At 34.7% G+C, this 16,205-nt stretch overlaps 1 protein-coding gene across 1 annotated transcript in view; it reads right to left on the bottom strand.

Moving 5' to 3' along the window:
• Positions 1-2,495: 2,495 nt before the first annotated feature.
• The window catches only part of ADCY2 (adenylate cyclase 2), a 553,319-nt gene continuing 539,609 nt past the window's right edge, over positions 2,496-16,205 (bottom strand). Inside the window, exons 23-25 of the mRNA XM_074199408.1 lie at positions 11,159-11,273; positions 7,762-7,886; positions 2,496-3,807 (exon numbers count right to left, since the gene is read on the bottom strand). Of these exons, the coding sequence (XP_074055509.1) occupies positions 3,655-3,807; positions 7,762-7,886; positions 11,159-11,273 (393 nt within the window). The 3' untranslated portion in view covers positions 2,496-3,654. The remainder of the gene's footprint in view (positions 3,808-7,761; positions 7,887-11,158; positions 11,274-16,205) is intronic.

Here is a 16,205-nt window from a genome sequence, read left to right as displayed (position 1 = left end):
TAAAGATATGCTAATTTTATTGTAAGAATGATGATGGGTAGGCAGCATTCTTTACTTGCAATGTCAGTAGAAAAGAAAGCCTACAGGATTTTGGATAGATCCTCTGTGCTGATCTTATGGGAGGACCTGGACAATAACTGTATAAGGTGAATAAGTGTAGATAGGTTGTTATTGGAATATTGTGAGGGAACTTACATCCTGCACTGATGAGATTGCAAATCCATTTGAGTATAGATATGAATTACATAAGATGTGAAGTCATGGAAGGATTGCCTTTTGTATTCTTGGTGGGAATGATTAGTTTTTATTAATTTTTACATGGTAAAGCTTAAATTACAGAGGAGTTCAAAGGATATTTCTATTGTAGATATGTGTATCTACATATAGACATTCATCCATCCATCCATCTATCCATCCATCCATCTATTTGCTGATGAGAAAAATAAATGCATTCTGACCTTGCATAGATATTCACAACCTAAAAATTAGCAAATGTACAAAATAACATTAAATTTGTAGATTAACCCCACAATTTTCAGACACATTTTGTTTTGTCCTATTATATTATCATCAATCAGTCAGTGATACTTATTTAAAACTCCTGCTACAAATTGTTATGAGAGAACAGAAGTTTTGGATACTTTCAGGTACTGAAAATGAGTGAAATATTGACCATACATAAAAAGCTGTAAGATTGTACTCATAAAGGAATATATACAATACAATAAATCAAAATAGATAAGCAACATGAATATAAAAAGGTTATATCATTTAAAAAATAGAGAATGAGACAAGGTACCTTTTTTGCTACAGATAGGTGAGGGTGGGCAGGTTGCATTTTAAACAAAGGATTGATACAACAAATAAAATAATCTCAACCACCTACAATTGGCTATTATGTGATAACCCCATTTTGTATACCGAGGAAATTCATGTGTTCTTAAACTGTGTGATAAGAGTTATGAGCCGTGAATTTGGAGCCAGAGAACATGAGTGAATTTCAGCTTTTCCATCTATAACATGTAATACTTTGGATGTTTCCTTAACCTCTCTGGGACCCAATTTCCTCATTTATAAAATTAAAAAAATAATTTTCGATGATTTCAATACTCATATATGCATGTATATATTATTGAATTACTAACAATAGCTAATGTACAGTTTTTATAAGGTTTAGTGATTATTTTTCATATCTTCGTTAAAAGAAGGTACATATCCAAGTTGCTGCTAGTCACACCCTTCCATCCTTACCTTCTCCCCGATTCAAGTCACCTAGAACCCAGACTGGACTATTCATATAGATGAATGGTATGGAGTCACCAATTAACTTCAGCTGAGCTGGAGGATCACCAACCTTACTATACACACACACACGGAGCTTCTTTAGATCGGGGACTATCTTACCTTTTTTATTTGTAAACCCAGTGCTTAGAATATAGCAATAACTTAATAGAAGCATTTTCATTCTTTCAAATCCCAGAAATAGAGCCTTGGGAAATTTATTGTTTTTCTCTAAGGTAATTAAGCCAATAATGACATATGGCTTTATAAAGCTAGTGATATTAATTTTGAAAATCAGTCAGCTTCAATCAGCAAATATCTAATTTTAAAGCATAATGAGAATTACACAATTTTTTTTATGTGTTTACTAATTCTGTCCTACCATTGGTGTACAGCCAAGTTTAAAGTTTATGAGGTTAAAGTTCATATGGTAGTTGGTCCTCAAATGACCTATTTTTCATTACCTCATATTACAGCATCGCCTGCCAGACTGTTTTGGTGGGTGTTAGACCAGGCTTTCAGGGAAGCCAGCCGGCAGAATGGCAATTCATCACTTCAACAGATGGTCCAGTTTTAAACCTAGGGAATCATAAGGGGGAAATCTATAAACAAGACTTTTATTGCCATTCTTAGGAGTTTAGCGAAGAGTAGAGGGACTAGTGTGGTAAGGGATACATATTTCATGGGGTTTTCTGATGTTTGGCAAAAATGTCTAATGAGCAAGTATTTTATTAGAAGATAGCAAGAAATTTTTTTCCTCATAATTTATTTCATTTATTAGACCAAATAAGTGATTGGAAAGCTTGCAAACAAATCTTGTTTTGAATAAAAAGTGTTGAAAATTTTTTCCAGTTTTCATTAAGAACATTTGTGTAATTTATATTCATTCTTTCTAATTCCCTATCTCTGCTTTCTGTCTCAGCCTTCTGCTCTTTCTATGATTTGTAGAACAGTTACTGATCTGCTACACTGATATAGAGAACTTACCTACTCTAGTTCCTTATGTCAATAAAATAATAATCCTAGTTTAAAATACATAATTTTTGTATGTACACAAATAGACATTATATATATATATATATATATAAAGAGGCAATGTGACTCGATAATTAATATGCCTATAAATCATGTTGCTTCTCATGTGTTTATTTTAGATGGATAAATCAGTATATAGGAATATATAACACATACATATATAAATATATACATACATTATATATGTATATGTATGTGCAGGTATAGTATATGTATGGAGATATATGTATGTGTGTGTGGCGTGGGTATAATTATCCCCATCTAGCACTGTAACACCATGCAACTTAGGTCAGATTTGATTTGGATATGCCCAAGGTCTTTGGCAACCAGCTAGACATGATATCAAGTAAGAACATCCTGTAGTGGGTATCCAAGGTACCCCTCTTGTGCTTTTTACCCATTGACCTTCATCCTTCTAGGTCATTCATGCCTGAAAGTGTTGGAGAGGCCAAACAGTACTGATTCTAGAATCGATCAAGACAACTATATTCTCCTGTTGCTTAGATAGTTCTTTCTGAAATGTGTTGCCCATTTGTCAGAAGGAGAAGAGCTGGTGAGAACTGAGTCCCTTAGGTTATATAAGGGAAGTGAGAAAAAAAGAGGTGGGTGCAGAAAGACACAGGTCACAAGACAAAAGTACATATAAACTTTTAATGAATTAACCTTACAAAAGACAATGGCTTCAAAACATGATGTATTTTGTACAAAACTGGTCCTGTGTGGTGAGGACTCTCTCTGGAAATTAATAGCAAGGGATTACTGGCTATGAGATTCAAGATGGTGCTGGAAAGCCATCACTGGCAACGCCACATCATAGAGTGCCTGCAGGTTGCCACTGGTTATGAGACACACAGGTGAAGACATTCAAACTAATATGAAGGGACAGAATCAGCCTATTTACAAATACTGGGTATTTTAATATCAGACTAGTGGATGCGGTTGGGGAGCTACTGTATTTTCCAGAAAATAACATGCACCAGAAAATATTATACACCCCCTAGTTTTATTGCCTTAAGAATTGTTTTGTTTGTTTTCCTTCTAATATCCTAAGTCCTTTTATTCTTTTCTTCTTGTTTATCCTCATTTTGTTTCAGTCTTTTCTCCATTTGGGAGTAAACACAGTGCAAATGGCAGTACAGTCATCTAATCCCTTGGTGTTCACTGCAAGTGTTCCAGCATAACAGAAAAGAGATGTGTGAGCCACTGGGGCATGTAGACTCTTCTGCATAAGTTCCAAATAGCAGAAAATAGCACATACATTCAAATCAGGGGAACAGAAATGCCTTCAGAAAGTGTGGGGCACTTTCCTTCTATCTTGGCCAAATCCAGGCAAATTCTTCAGGATGCCACATTTGCCTGGGAAAGGGACCTTGCCATTTCTGTATGTACAAAATATGTCTTCAGTTCACCCTTTCCTTTCACGTTGATTATTCCTCTGCAAGTGCACATGTAGCCTAATGTCTGCAAGACAATGTTTGTCTCCTCAGTGACCTGGAATAGAAGTTTTAAACACATAATTAACATAGACTGGAAAAACTTAATCTTAAGTCTCAAGTCTTCTTTTTTCCCACATTAGGTTTGTGTATGTGTATACATATTAATATATAAAAATGTAAATACATAGGTATATAAGTGCATTTGTGTGATATATATTTTGTAAATGCTTATGTAGTATATGTGAAATATGTATACATTTTCCCAAGAAATTTTCCCAAGTTATCAAGTGATTATCACATATACAATCATTAACACAGTCAGAAATATACCAAAATCCCAGCTGACACACAAAAATAATAAATCTTTTGCTTTTTCTACAGAGAAAAACTGACCTCTTATAACAAGGGGATTTTACCATGCTAAATATGTATTTCCAGACAAAATTAAATATCATTTGCTATATTTCTATGCAATTATGAAGCCTAAATCTGCCTCAAATATCATAGGATTATAGATTTGAATCTGGAAGGGATTTCAGATTTTAACCTAATCCAAACCCTTCATTTTTACAGATGAGGAAACAAAGGCTCAAGGTCACACAAGAAATAACTGACATTTGAACTGAGGTCCTTTGACTAGGCAGTTTCTGAATCAATATTAGCCTGAAAGACTTGCCAGTAGCATTATTTTGGAATGTGATCAGTAAGGAAGCATTAAGGTATTACTTTTTTAGCTGAATAAGCAGTTGTGTACAGTGAATGCATTTGAGGGAAGGAAGAAATTCCTTAAAATAATTAAAAGGTAGCAGAGACTAGTCAAAAGAACATTGGGCCAGATGTTATTGACCTGGAATGCAGTGTTGGCTTTGTGACTGATTTTAATGCAATTAAAAATTTAAAATTGGAAAGGATCTCAGAATTTATCGAGTCTAATCTCAGATAAAGAAACTGAGGTGCCAAGAAATAAAATAAATTGCCCATGGTCACAAATGGCAGAAATGACAGAGCTATGATTTCATTCCTAATCCAGTATTCTTTGCAGTATATTAAATCTCTCTGAGGCACAGTTTCTGTAGCTACAAAATCAAGGTATTGGACTGGAGAGAAAATATGGTATGCTGAAAAGAACTGACTTTGGACTTAGGATACCTTGATTGGTATACCTAAGAATATCTAGAAATACTGTTTCTGGCTCTATTCATATACCCTGCATGGACCTTGGATTCCTCATTTAAAAAATATGATCCCACGACTAGATTGTTTCTAAGAACTTTCTATCTCTAAAGTTCAATAATTCACTAAGGACTCAGACTGTTGAAATTACAAATAAATGGGAGAAGAAGACCTATGTGAAATCTGAGGCTATGACAATGGTTTGGAAAAATAATGGAGAAGGATTAAAAACAGTATCTCAAGGAAGAAGGGGCCAAGAGTAGAATGGGAAATCAGTGAAGGTCAGAGAGAAAGAGTGACTTTAGAGGTAAGAAAGGACTTGGGAAAATAAGATGCCTCAAAACCCAACAGAGGCAAAAAGGTTGAGGAAGAAATAGAGATGAGCTCTAAGTTCTTTCTTCTCTAAAAGCATATAATCAACAGATCTATTGGGCCTATGTTATTAGAAACTTCAAAAGAAGTCCTATTTCAATTCCTCATTCTGGTGTGGAGATGGCTCTGGTAGATTCTATGACAGTGGAAAGACTTCAACTATGAATTTTTTGAAGAACCATATATATTTAAGGTCCAAGATCACGCTGACTTAAGAGAGGCATATCATAAAAAGGTTTAGTCCCAGGTAAGAATTTTTTCTTTGAAATGTTAAAATTGTATATTTTTCTGGTCCTCTTCACCCTCTTCTCACTTCTAATACAGTGATTTTATTGGTAGCCAGTATAAAGGGGCAATAGTAGAAAATAAAATTGTATAGGGGAACCTGGAAATCATGTACAATCCATCCTGAAGATCAAATTTACAAATTATATCATATTAACTAAAATTCAATCTTGTTGATGTGAGCCAAATCAGGAGAAACCATCTATATGCCACTGTCAAGGTTCTGAATCTGATATGTAAATCCAAACCTCCACAGCTCCAGAACAGCAGAACAATAAAAAAGTTCTTATTGACATAAATGATATGATGACTTTGAAGTTTTACTGATTTCTTTGAGGTATTTTGGATATGTTAATGAGCTACCCCAAATTAGACAGAGAAAAGTTGGTTGATTTCTCTCAAAATTTCATAAAAAAGTGTCCTGCCTCCTGAGCACTCTCCTAGCTTCCTAGGGCCATGCAGCCAGGTGCTCCCAAATCTAAGACATGGTTATGAGTGATATTCTCCTTCTCTTGATATCCCCATCTTCTTCCTCATACTGCCTTCCTTCATCACTCCATTCCCCATCCCTGAGCCACACCATCTGCTGCTGCATCTTTTTCATTGTGTATCTCTGCTTTTTTGGGCTATTTGCCCCCACACCTTCTGTATTTAATTAAAAGTATGATTGCTGCTCCATTTCCTACTGCTGACTGTGATCTTTCTCAGGGAGTTCCCAAAAAACTAGGCATGCCCACTTCCATTTCATAATTTCATAAATTAATTAAGAATTCATCTGGTCATAGAAACTCATGCATATTACTTACTGTAATATAACACATTTCTTTTGTTTTAATTTATATTTTATATCCCTGATTAGGGACAATCCTGTAGTCTGAAGTGTGGGGGGGGTGGACTATCTCTGCCAAAAATGCTGGGAAAATCACAATATTTAGATAAACAGAGAGGCGCAATAGATAAAATGTTAAATTGGAGTTAAGAAGACTCAGATTTGAATTCTGCCCCACATATTTAACTGTATGATCCTGGGCAAGTTAGTTATCCTCACTGCCTCACTTTCCTTATCTGTTAAAATGGGAGATAATAGTAATATATGCCTTGCAGAGAAGTTATGAGTATTAAATTAGATTACATCCATAAAATCTTTTGCAAACCTAAAAGTGTTACATAGATGATATTATTATTATTATTATTATTATTGGAATTTGTGCTTATTATTTATATTACTATTTATAAAACTGAATTTTAGGATTATAAAAACTATGGAAAGATGAAGCAGAATGTCAAGTAGGTATGAGATGAATTAAATACTCTATTTTTTCATAATGATAATGACCTCATATTTACATATTAAAGACTTATAATTCATGTCACATCTTTAAAATGATTTCATGACTAAAGGACTTTAGTCAGTGTCTAAAGATAAACCAAAAAGGAGCAATGCACCTTCCAATATCCATTGCATAGGTTTTAGATGATCACATTATTTGCCTTCCTGGTTCTTAAATTAAAGAATGTTTATTTTGGCCAGTAACAATATTCCTTTCTTTATTCTAGCATGGGAAAAAAAAAACTGCAACACCTTTATCTTCGACACCGAATTAAAGATGGATTCAACATAGAAAATATAATTTAGGGTCAGTGATATAGATGTGAAAAGGACCTCAGACTCTAAATTTAACTTTTTTTTTTAATACTACAGATGTGGAAGTTAAGGCTCAGGGTGATTAAGAGATTTATTTTGTTGAGCTTACCCAAATATTAAACCTTGGAAATGGAATTTAAACTAAGGTCCTCTGGGTTGAGAACCATTCATCTTTCTGTTTATCATGTTGTCTCTCTTAATTAAAAGATTCACCATTCCTTCCAGATGTCGGGCATCACTCCCATGCAAATACCTCTCTTCAACTGGACTGCTTCTGATAAATTCATCAATGGGTTTTTTTTAAAACTAAATTAAATTATTGTCATTTAAATTGAACAACCTACTATGCCTGTATTTAAATTTTTATATATGGAAAAAGGAGTAAATTTCTTCTTATTGGCCACTATAAAGACTTGATTGACTATAATCAACTTATATCTTATCATATATTAATCTTTATACATAATAGTTTGTGGCAGCCCCTAACTCTAAGCACATGAAAAAAATAAATGATATAAAAATAAATCAAAATACCTGTATTTTATCTAAGACTCCAGTACTATCCATCCTGCTGGCCACATTTACTGTGTTGCCCCAGATATCATACTGAGGTTTCTGAGCTCCAATTACACCAGCTATTACCGGACCATGGTTTATACCTGTGAAACATCAGATTCTAATTAACAAGGCAATAACAATTTCATCAACTGTTGCAAATAAATGATATCTTTATGAGACTTTTTTTTGATAGGACTGGGATGGAAGTTATGCACCCTTGCTATGCATATTAGAGGACACATCTTGTAAATGGGGAATTAGTAGTTTTTTTTTATTGAACACATGAAAGGGATTATGCCTGGGGTCAGGTAGAGATAAGAGGAATGAGGCAAATGTCACATTTTTGTTGAGAGAGAGAGAGAGAGAGAGAGAGAGAGAGAGAGAGAGAGAGAGAGAGAGAGAGAGAGAGAGAGAGAGAGAGGAGAAGAATGAATAGAATTGGGTGAAAGTGTTTTGGGAAGTCTTTGATTCAATCAAGCATAGGAGAAGGAGGGGAGATTGTAGAATTGTCTTTGTATGGTGGGGTTTTCTAGGTTGATTGTATACTACAGATAGAATTAATCATTACTCTCTAAAGAAAAGTACCCATTATCTAGGCTGCCCTCTGTGAAGGAAAATTGGAATTGAATAGAATAGTATTCAGATTTAAACCAACAACTTCATCAGTTTACAAAATGTGCATTCCCCAAGAAACTTCCAGCTCCATTTTATTCCCAAACTGCCTTATTTTGTCATTGGATCTAATATGACAAAGATTCTTTCAGGAGCTTTAGCTATCTTCCCTTTTCTCTGCCCATCCTAAGATGCAATTTCACCTCTTCAAAAAGTTGAAGAAGAAAAGCTGTTCTTTTTTTTAACTACCTCAATTTTTTCCCTAGCACATATAGATATGTGCTAATAGATAGATGTTGTTTTCCTAGTCAAAAACAGCTACCTCTGGGTCAGTTCCCATTAACTACATAGGTATCATTTACTTTTGACTCATGCATAATGACTAGTTTTTACAAGGAATTTAAAAGCAAACTGTATTCTATAATGATAATGAGTATACTTCAGGCCCAGGCTACCATGTTAACCAGGTCTTTCTGACTCATTTGGTATCTCTGTCATTAAAACCATGGGCTCTTCTTCTGCCCCTCCAAGTTAAGAAGTTTTTAGATTATAGTAGAGAGTGACCTCAAACTAGAATATCTTGATTTTGCCTTACTGACCTCTGGTTGTTTTAATAAAAAGTTTGCTGCTTTGGGGGAGAAAAGAATCTAGTACAATGTAGACAAAATGGTTGATGTGGATATACATTTTTTTTTACAGCCAATATTCCAATTTTACTATGGGAAGTCAGTGAATAAATACAGACACTTTTCCCTTAAAACCTCCAGTTTCTCATTGGCCATTAGAAGTAAAGAACAACTTCTTATGACTTTTCAAGCATCCATTTCTGCTCCAGGAGTCAGAAGCAAGTTTTCTTCCACTCCAGTAGACAGTTCCAGGTACCCATTGGGCTAAGTACCCCTAATGTGGGTCTGCTGGTAGCTGGAGATCTCTGCTTCCATCAGCTCATTCTGCAGCATAATGCCGACATTCAGTAATTCTACAGCTCCCAGAGGTGGTCCATCCTGACTGGCCATCCTGCTGGCAGTGGGGGGTAATTTCCACTTCCAGAAAGAGCTCAGTTGATTTGTGATTCTTGATTAACAAGATAACTGCCCAGTTTAATATACAAAAGAGGAGGCTGGGGAGGAGAATTCAGTTCCAAGTATTTTATTTGTTTGGAGGAATGCTGTCTCAAGTCCTAGGAGAAGTTTTTCAATACCTACATTTGACCACTAGATGGCAGTATCTACCAGGCCAAAAAAAGGAGTAGGTAACAAGACATCTAACTGGAGAGATGGGCTTGCTGAATGGATTTGTTATGTAAAACATAAATCCTCGAATTTTATTATGCTTAAAGGTAATTTGAATTCACAGCTTGAAAAATGGCTTAACAGTTATAAATTCAACTTATTTTCCTGTCCTAGTATTTTACTAGACATCTATTATAAAATGACAGTCTGTCATAGATTGTGAAACTATGAAATTATTACAAATATCCCAGACTATCCAATTAAATTAATTCATTGTATGCATGTATGCATACATGTATCTATGTGTGTATGTCTTTCCATCCATCAACTTTCCCTACTCTGTAATTAAGTCATTTCTATGGATTTTGAGATTCTTTACACAAAGGGTAGGAGTTTGCACGGTAGTAGTAGGTACAATATAAGCTATAGAGTCCAATTCTTTCCCTGTTTATATAGGAATTAGTAGAATCCATGAAGATGTAGTAAATTCTTATGGAAGGAGAAAGGAGGCAGTTTGGATAAAGGATGGGGAAAATTCCACTACTTTAGCCAATCAAATGAGAACTGCTTCCCTTTTCCTGAGAAAGTAGTTCTAAAAGCAGCCTCCTTATCATGGTGAACTAGTGTCACTAGTGCAGCATTATGTTACGTGGTTGAAAATTACTAGGAATAAGGCTAATTGCAATGAAAATGGAGCCAGAAGATAATAGAGTCAAAACAAAACTATGAATTCTTTTTGTCAATATACTATGTAAAATGATACAAATAAACGGTGATAATTTTATTTAAAAATTATAAAATATGCTTTATATGTCTTAAATCTCTTATTTTCTCTATCTGACTTGAGAAGCCCTAACTTCCTATGTATTATTGAATTCCGGAAATGAATGAAATGAAATTCAAATAAATATTAGCTACTTCCCCTCATATCAAATTTTTAAAATTCTGGAAAAACCGAGGAAAAAAAATTAAACTCACCAGAAGTTATTTAAGAGAGCTACTTTCTTATTGATGCAGCTTTTCAACAGAACAGGTTTTTTATACTTTAAGCAAAGCAATAGATCTTTGAACAACTTTTAGATCCTTGTTCTTATCAAAATCAATGTTGTTTAAAAAAGGGAATGGAGTTTAACAAAATGAGATCACTTAGTTGAAAGCAGCTGAGTGTTATGAAATTGTAAGAGATTTATATGCAAGATAATATATTTATTTTTTCATTTTTTTAAGAAGGAAAAGCAATCTGCTTTTCCTATTTATGAGGAAGTTGGACTACTTTCTTTTTGGAGTACCTCCTGATAAGCTATGAAATTGTGAAAATCTAGCTTAATTTAGAATCATATTTAATTTTTCTTTTGGGCTATGGAGAGAGACTGGGCCTTTCTGTGTACAATCTCAGCTAGTTTCAAGGCTCCTGCTGTTTGCATTTGACCTGCTCTAGGTCTTTGAGCCTCCCCAGTGTACAAGATAGTTCTTCTTATTTATTTTCACAAAGGGATCTGAAAGCACATTGAGTTCTTTCCAAAACATACCCACTCGCAACTTGAAGTCATTGAAGGAATGTTTGTTGATTACATCCAATTTAGCTGCCAGGGCAAAAGCAAACTCAACCATGGTGCCAATGTGCATGTACTGGCGCTCAGGCTCCTGAGGGGAAACAAATATGTACAATGAAAGTTAGAGAAAGACTCAGAATATCTTCTGTTGATGCCAAATCTGCACACCAATCAGAAAAACCAAACATGAAACTGTTTCTGAAACAGAACTCTGCAGGATATTCTATTATATGTAAACCTCTACTACCATGGACTTAAAACCCCTTTCTTAGTATAAAAGATCCTTTCTGTTTTATGACATTTCCTAGGGTTGGGAAAGGGAAAGATTCAAAATGCAAGAAGGGGTAAAAAAAGTTCTTTGGGATGAACAGAGTTCATATCTGTTATAGGGGAGAGGGTTGATCAAGAAAAACTACTGCTCTCCTGTCACTATCTTCCTTCCCTTCCCCACCATCAATCTTGAGCACTTTTCTCCCCTTACAGAATCTAAAGGTTTGTGAGTCCTCCCATTAAATTACAACTGGCAACTCCTGTTTGGTTTCTATTGACTGGAACAATCCTTCAAGATAATTGCCTGTTCCACTCAAGCAAGTTCAAATTTTAGATCATTGAAGTTACTGTAAATAAAGTTCTGCCTACATTGCCTAGTAAAATTATAGAAGTAAAATTAATGTTTAGGTTAAGTTAGAGGGATTTCATAAAAGGTTTCACACTTTGAATTTAATAAGATTTAAGTTTGTGAGTTTTTTTACATAATTCTGAGAAGCACTAGCTTAGTGAATAAAGAGCCAAGGAGACTTGTGTTTAAGATTCACCTTTGTCACATCTTGACTATATAACCCTCAAGCAAGTCATTTCATTTCTGAGTATATTAGGAACCTCTTGAAGATTTCAAGTTTCAGAACTTAGGGAATGACTCAGTTGAGGGGCAATACAATTACTAGTTCATTAAGAAGTGCCCTAAGACATTTTATTTAACTATTGTACAATTCAACTGGATTATTGTCTTTCATAAAAGGTATTCCATGCCTTTCCTGAACCTTCCCTCAAACCCTTTCTGGATGAACTATAATAAAATCTTAAAGTTGGACTGGAGGGAAGGAAGATTACTTTCTTCTGGGGAAATCATAATATTCAAATAGAGTGATGCTAAATTTGTGGCAATGATCTTCCCTGGTTAACTAACAGAGTTACACCTATCCTGCAAGGTATGACTCAGTGATTGGAATCAAAATTTACAGTGGAGATGAGGATTGGAAAAGATGAGGATTGGATCAATAAATCATGTGTGAAGAAGACATCTAAACCTATCTATGTGTTCAAATGAAAACTGATTCCTGAATCATAGTGAAGACTCCTAATTCTAAGAACAGAACAAAAAGAAATAATGGTCTCTTTTCTCAAGTCTGAGTTTAGGCATATGGACTTAAAAAAAAAAAACCAAACAAACCAAACATTGCTCCCGGGCTGACCACTCCTTTGTTGGGTTTTTCGGCCAGGTCATGCCTACCCATTAAACCATGTGTCTCCCCTATGACTCTGTTCTGGCTCCTCTTCTCCTTCTGCATTATTTTACTTAGTGATTTTATCAGAATCACAGATTCTATTATCCTCGCTATGCAGATGATTTTCAGACTTATTTAACCAGTCCTAACTTTTCTTTACCTCTTGATTTATTTGGGCCTGGATAGAACTCTCAAATTTAACTTTTCCAAAATAGTACTCGTGATTTCTCTCTCAAAATCTTTCTCTCTGGTAAGTCTAAGCCACCTTCTTTTGTACTTTTTTTCACTGAATCTCTGGAAATTCTTGACTTTTTATTTCTCCATATGAATTTACTTACAATTTTTTCTAACTCATTAAAGTAATTTTTTTTTTGAATTTTGATTGGTAGGGCACTAAACAAGTAGTTTAGTTTAGATCTAAAATTATATTATAAAGCATCCATCATCATGGCTAAGAAATAGAGTGGTGGACCCGTGGAATAGACTAGGTGCAATAGCAAGAAATGATTACAATAATCTGCAGTTTGAGAAACCCAAAGAGTCCAACTATTGGGATTAACAACCCTCTCTTCAATAAAAACTGTTGGGAAAATTGGAAGTTACTATGGAAGAAACTTGGATTAGACCAACACCTCACACCCTATACTAAGATAAGATCAAAATGGATACAGGATTTAGACATAAAGGATAATATTATAAACAAACTAGGAGATCAAGCAATAGTTTACCTGTCAGATCTATGGAGAGGGAAGCAGTTTATGACCAAGGAAGAGATGGAGAACATCAATAAAAACAAACTTACCTAGATAATTTTGATTAAATTAAATTAAAAAGCTTTTGCACAGACAAAACCACTGTAACCAAGATAAAAAAAGAAATGTAGTAAATTGGGAAACAATTTTTACAACTAGTATTTCTGACAAAACACTCAAGTCTAAAATATAGAGAGAACTGAGTCAAATTTTCAAAAAACTAGCCATTCCCCAATAGACAAATGGTCAAATGATTTGCAAATGCAATTTATAGTTGAGGAAATCAAAGGGATCCATAGTCATATGAAAAATTGCTCTAAATCACTACTTATTAGAGAAATGCAAATTAAAGCATCTCTGAGGTACCATCTCATACTTCTTAGACTGGCCAATATGACCAGAAAGGACAATGATCAATGTTGGAAGGGATGTGGGAAATCTTGGACACTGACTCATTGTTGGTGGAGCTGTGGACTCATCCAAACTTTCTGGAGAGCAATTTGGAATTACGCCCAAAGGGCAACAAAAATGTGCATACCCTTTGATCCAGCAATACCACTACTGGATCTATACCCTAAAGAGATGATGAAAAAAGGGTAAAAACATCACTTGTACAACAATATTCATAGCAACTCCGTTTGTGGTGGCAAAGAATTGGAAATTAAGTGAATGTGTTTCAACTGGGAAATGGCTTAACAAACTGTGGTATATGTATGTCATGGAACACTATAGCTCTATTAGAAACCAGGAGGGATGGGAATTCAGGGAAGCCTGGAAGGATTTGCATGAACTGTTTCTGAGTGAGATGAACAGAACCAGAAGAACACTGTATACCCTAACAGCAAAATGGGGGTGATGATCAACCTTGATGGACTTGCTCATTCCATCAGTGCAACAATAAAGGACAATTTTGGGCTGTCTCTGTATCCAAAGAAAGAATCGTGGAGTTTGAACAAAGACCCAAGACTTTTACCTTCAATTTAGGGAAAAACCCATTATCTTATTATGCAATTTTGCTATCTCTTATACTTTATTTTTCTTCCTTAAGGATATGATTTCTCTCTCATCACATTCAACTTAGATCAATGTATACCATGGAAATAATGTAAAGACTAACAGACTGCCTTCCATGGGGGTAGGGAGAGAGAAGCAAGAATAGGGGAAAAATTGTGAAACCCAAAATAAATAAAATCTTTTTTTTTTAAATCTCGCTCTACTAAAATTTCCTTTTATGGTAAAGAGGACTACCATTCTTCCTGTTAGACACACTTACAATTTAGATATCATCCTCAATTTCATCCTCTCTCTGAATCCTCATATTTATTCTATTCCAAATCCTATTGATTCTTCCTTCATAATATCTCTTCTATATGCCACTTCTCTCTTATGACACTGCTTTTACCCTGGGACAGTTTCTCATCATCTTATGCTTGGATTATTGCAGTAACCTACTAGTTGATTTCCTTGCCTCAAGTCCCTCCTCACTCCATTCACACTCTATTTACCTGTCAAAGTGATCTTTTTTAAAGTTAGGCATTTCCATTTTACTCCCACCTTCCACTAAAGATAACAAAACAAAGCAAAATTTTGGTAGCTAGGATAATATATTAAAACTATGTTTGACTTTTAAAGTCTTTTACAACCTTGGTACTGTCTACCTGTCCAATTTTAAGAGTTTATCTCCCTTTGTGGTTGCAAAGAATTGGAAATTTAAGGGATGCCCCTCAATTGGGGAATGGCTAAACAAATTGTGGTATACGATTGTGATGGAATATAATTGTACTATGAGAAATGATGAGCTCAATAATTTTAGGAAAATAAGGAAAGACCTGCAGAAAATAATGAAGAGCAAAATGAACTGCACAAGAGAATGTTGTATACAGTATTACAATATAGCAATATTGTTATAAGAACAACTGTGAGCAAATAGAATGATTTTCATGTATATTTGAAAGGAATAGCAAATTATATATAGTAGATTTGCATTTTCATGTACAATCTATTTTTTAAAAAGTATTATATTGGAGAAATGCTTGTTTTATTCCATAAAATTATAAAAATAAAGTTAACCTCTGCCCTATTTCCCTCTAACTCAAACAGAATGCTTTTGCCTCTCTTTGAATCTCTAGTTCTTATCAAACTGCTATATAAATAGTAGTAAATATGTGCTTATTGGTTTGCAGAAACCTCAGTATTTTATCAGTTTAAGAGTATATGTGCAACCTAGTTAGAATGGGAAGCAACTTAGTGAACCAAGAATCAAAAACTACTTGTTTTAGGTTAATGTATAATTAAAATGTGCATAATGTTTGTCCTTCATTTTCGAAGAAGACCATGGCATTAAGGAGGTGATGCCATGACAAGCACATGAACTGGGTTTAAGAGAGGGTGTGCTGTTCTAAGTCACCAGCCTCACTTTCTCCTCCAGAGTCATCTGGATCCAGTGGACACATATGAATCAGGAGGACTGGAAATGACCTTAGATGGGAGGCAATCAGGGTTAAGTGACTTGCCCAAGATATCACAGCTAGTAAGGGGCAAGTGTCTGAGATTGGATTTGAACTTCTGTCTTCTTGAATTCAAGACCAATGCTCTATCTATTCTACTACCTAGCGACTCTAAATATGTACATCCAGAGGTCTTTGAGATCACTGTGCTACATATTCTTCTGTAAATATCAAGAAGATTCTTAAGACTACTTTCTTAATGTTCTTTGACATCCCCACTGTTAGGTACTTAATCCAAAGTAGCCTGCTAGAACATTTT

This window comes from Macrotis lagotis, chromosome X, assembly GCF_037893015.1.
Source record: "Macrotis lagotis isolate mMagLag1 chromosome X, bilby.v1.9.chrom.fasta, whole genome shotgun sequence".
Classification (NCBI taxonomy): domain Eukaryota; kingdom Metazoa; phylum Chordata; class Mammalia; order Peramelemorphia; family Peramelidae; genus Macrotis; species Macrotis lagotis.
Note: the sequence above shows the minus strand (reverse complement) of the source record. Positions and strands in the feature narration are given on the sequence as shown.